The sequence below is a fragment of the Chlorocebus sabaeus genome, chromosome X (assembly GCF_047675955.1).
Source record: "Chlorocebus sabaeus isolate Y175 chromosome X, mChlSab1.0.hap1, whole genome shotgun sequence".
NCBI classification, from domain to species: domain Eukaryota; kingdom Metazoa; phylum Chordata; class Mammalia; order Primates; family Cercopithecidae; genus Chlorocebus; species Chlorocebus sabaeus.
The window spans coordinates 142,985,504-142,988,747 of NC_132933.1; the positions used below are offsets into that span (position 1 = coordinate 142,985,504).

Here is a 3,244-nt window from a genome sequence, read left to right on the forward strand (position 1 = left end):
GAGGGAAGGAAGGGAGGGAGGGAAGAAGGAAAGGAAGGGAACGAGGGAGAGAGGGAGGGGGAGGGATGGAAGAAAGGAAAGGTCACCACTCGCAATCCTTAATGCGATAATTTATTCAAACAAGGACCATCAATAGATGAAACCATTAGGGTTGGGTGGAAGTTTGATGAGGCAACTTACAAAAGGGATCAGGCGTTCCCCTCATGGATCCACTGATCAATTTTGGCATCACTGAAAGGGATAATGACCATGTACCCCTGGCATAGTGCAGTCAGCAGGAAGTACATGGTACCACCTATGAAACACTCTTCCTCTGAGAACTGACTAGGACTCTAATCGAGCCTCTAGAGGTAACGGAGTTAAATTAACCCACTTTCTTCAGCAAATCAAAATCATTTATTAAAAAGGCACATGAAGTCAGGCACAGTGGTTCTTACATGTAATCTCAGTGCTTGAGAGGCTGAGGCAAGAAGATCCCTTGAACCCAGGAGTTCAAGACCTGTGTGGGCAACATGGCAAGACCTCATCTTTACAGAAATACAAACAATTAGGGAAGCATGGTGGTGCACGCCTGTAGTCCCAGCTACTTTGGAGGTTGAGGTGGGAGGATCACCAGAACCTGGAGGTCAAGGCTGCACCAATCCTTGATCATGCCACTGCACTCCAACCTGTGTGACAGAGCGAGACCCTGCCTCGAAAAAAAAAAAGAGGCAGAGGGGTTGCTCTGTGTGTGTGTGTGTGTGTGTGTGTGTGTGTGTGTGTGTGTGTGTGCTGGGGAGTGCTTTAGATGAACACTTCAGAGGCAGAGTGAGCACTTTGTGTGGGACAAATAAAACTACAGAATTGTTTTTAAGGCATCTAAACATTCTGACTATTTCATAACGAGGAATAACTGCTCAGTTTTTTACATATATGGCTATGCAAGAAGTGTCCACCTTTTAAGAGTTTAATATTGAAGTATATGAGGATGAAGGGACATGGTGTCTGGGGTTTGCTTTAAAATACTTAGGAAAAAGAGGCCGGGAGCAGTGGCTCACACCTGTAATCCCAGCACTTTGGGAGGCCGAGGCAGGCGGATCACTTGAGGTGAGGAGTTTGAGACCAGCCTGGCCAACATGGTGAAACCTCGTCTCTACTAAAAATACAAAAATTAGCTGGGCATGGTGGTGGGTGCCTGTAATCCCAGCTGTTCGGGAGGCTGAGGCAGGAGAATCGTTTGAACCTGGGAGGCAGAGGTTGCAGTGAGCTGAGATCATGCCACTGCACTCAAGCCCAGGTGACAGAGCAAGACTCTGTCTCAAAACAAACAAACAAACAAACAAACAAACAAACCTTAGGAAAAAGAAACATAGATTAGAAAGGGAAAAGAATGGAAAGAGAAAGCGGAAGTGCCCTAATCTCAGTAACTGTGGAATCTGGCAATGGGTGTGTGGAGATTCCTTATGCTATCCTCTCTACTTTTGCACATTTTAGAAAACTTTATATGGTAGGGAGATGTTATTACCATTACACAGAAAAGAAGGTCCATTCTTGTTTTTTTGTTTATTGAGTTTTTTTTTTAAAAGAGATGGGGTCTTGCCATATGGCCCACGCTGGAGTGCAGTGGTGCCGTCATGTCTCACTGGAGCCTCCAACTTCTGGGCTCAAATGATCCTCCCACTTCAGCCTCCCAAGTAACTAGAATCACAGCCACGCACCACCACACTCAGCTTTTTTTTTTTTTTTTTCTTGTAGAGACCAGGTCTTGCTATGCTGCCTAGGCTGGTCTTGAACTCCTGGCCTCAAGTGATCCTCCCACTTCAGTCTCCCAAAGTGCTGGGATTACAGGCGTAAGTCACCATGCCCGGCCTATGATTGTTTGTAGCAAAAGTTTGAGAGGGAAATGTTAAAAGTTAATGTACTCAGAAACTCTTATTTCCCTACCCTTAGTTTATAGGGTTATTTGCTTTAGCCAACAATAATTAAAATTCAGATGCAATAAGACCAACTGGCAGGTGGGAAGACTTTTAAATAAAAGTTCTCAATTCAACGAGCAAATCAGTGAACCACATTCAGATACACAAGATAACAGAAGGAGACAGTTGGCCACCTTCTGTCCCAAACTACACATGCCATGGTCTTGAGTCGTTGGAAATATTTGGTAGAGCATGCTAATAACATTTTCCATAAACTCCCAGAAATCTTGGATTTGCAAAGCCAATGCAAACAGGAAATTCACATTTCTGAAATATCAAGATGCACTTGGCAGTACAGGGGACATTTGTAAAATAGAGAAAACATCCCAGTTAACAGCATAGGCAAGACACCTATCCCTGCCACTTGAATGGCAGTGCCAACTTCCTGCACATCTGGCTTGAAGGGCATTTGGAGAGATGGCGGGAAGGTGATTCCCCGTGAGTTTATGATGGCATCGTAGTTCTGGAGCACAGCAATTAAGATAAAGACACCAGCAGCAACGTTGAAAACTCCTGAAACAATGAATGAATTGTAGGTGTCCTCCTCAAATATTTTCACAGACGTGTTTCTAAGTGCAAGGATGTTAAAGGCTCTCCCAAAGAATCCGAAAATGCTGGCAGTCAGTAGGAAGCGTTGAGCCATGTAAATTTCAAAAGGGAGAAAGGTGTCCTGGTAGCTGTATCGGTAACAGAATTTGGTTGTGGTGCTGTTGGTGCGATGCCGGTAAATGCAGACTCTAAATATTCCCACGCAGGCGATCCCAGGGGGGTAGAGCGGGGTGTCTTTCATGTACCATATTCGCCACTCCACAAGGCCCATGGACGTAGAAGAGAGGATCCATCCTATGGTGGTAAGGGCGAAGACTGAAAATTGGCAGTTGGCACTGTTGCAGAGCCAGGACATGGTGGCAGTGCACCCAGGAAACTACAAACAAATACAGAGCATGGTGAGGGGGGGATTCTGGGACCTGGGACAGCCTCCCAGGTGTTGTATTGGAGAAAGGAGACACTAGACCCTCTCGCTCTGCTAGTGGGAGTGCAGTCTGAGCAAACTTTGTACAGGGCCGCTCCACAATATTTCCCGAAAGCCTTAAAATGCACACACCTTCAGACTGGCAGTTCCACTTCTGGGCATTGGTGCAAAGACATAAATAAGGTTGGCCACAAATATGTTGCCACAAAGATGGTCATCACAGCATTGTTTGTAATATTGGAAACTGGGAAACAACATCAAGTCCAACAATAGGGCATGGTGAAAGAATTTATGCTACGTCTACGCGATGGAGCTA

At 45.4% G+C, this 3,244-nt stretch overlaps 1 protein-coding gene across 1 annotated transcript; it reads right to left on the reverse strand.

Annotated features, from left to right (window-relative positions):
• Positions 1–1,868: 1,868 nt before the first annotated feature.
• CLDN34 (claudin 34) lies at positions 1,869–2,922 on the reverse strand. Its single transcript, XM_007990997.3, has one exon. The coding sequence runs from the start codon at positions 2,857–2,859 to the stop codon at positions 2,215–2,217; it is 645 nt and encodes a 214-aa protein (XP_007989188.2). The 5' UTR covers positions 2,860–2,922; the 3' UTR covers positions 1,869–2,214.
• Between the last annotated feature and the right edge of the window lie 322 nt (positions 2,923–3,244).

Coding starts and splice junctions, on each gene's coding strand:
- CLDN34 (XM_007990997.3), bottom strand. CDS start 2,859: ATGTCCTGGCTCTGCAACAGTGCCAACTGCCAATTTTCAGTCTTCGCC.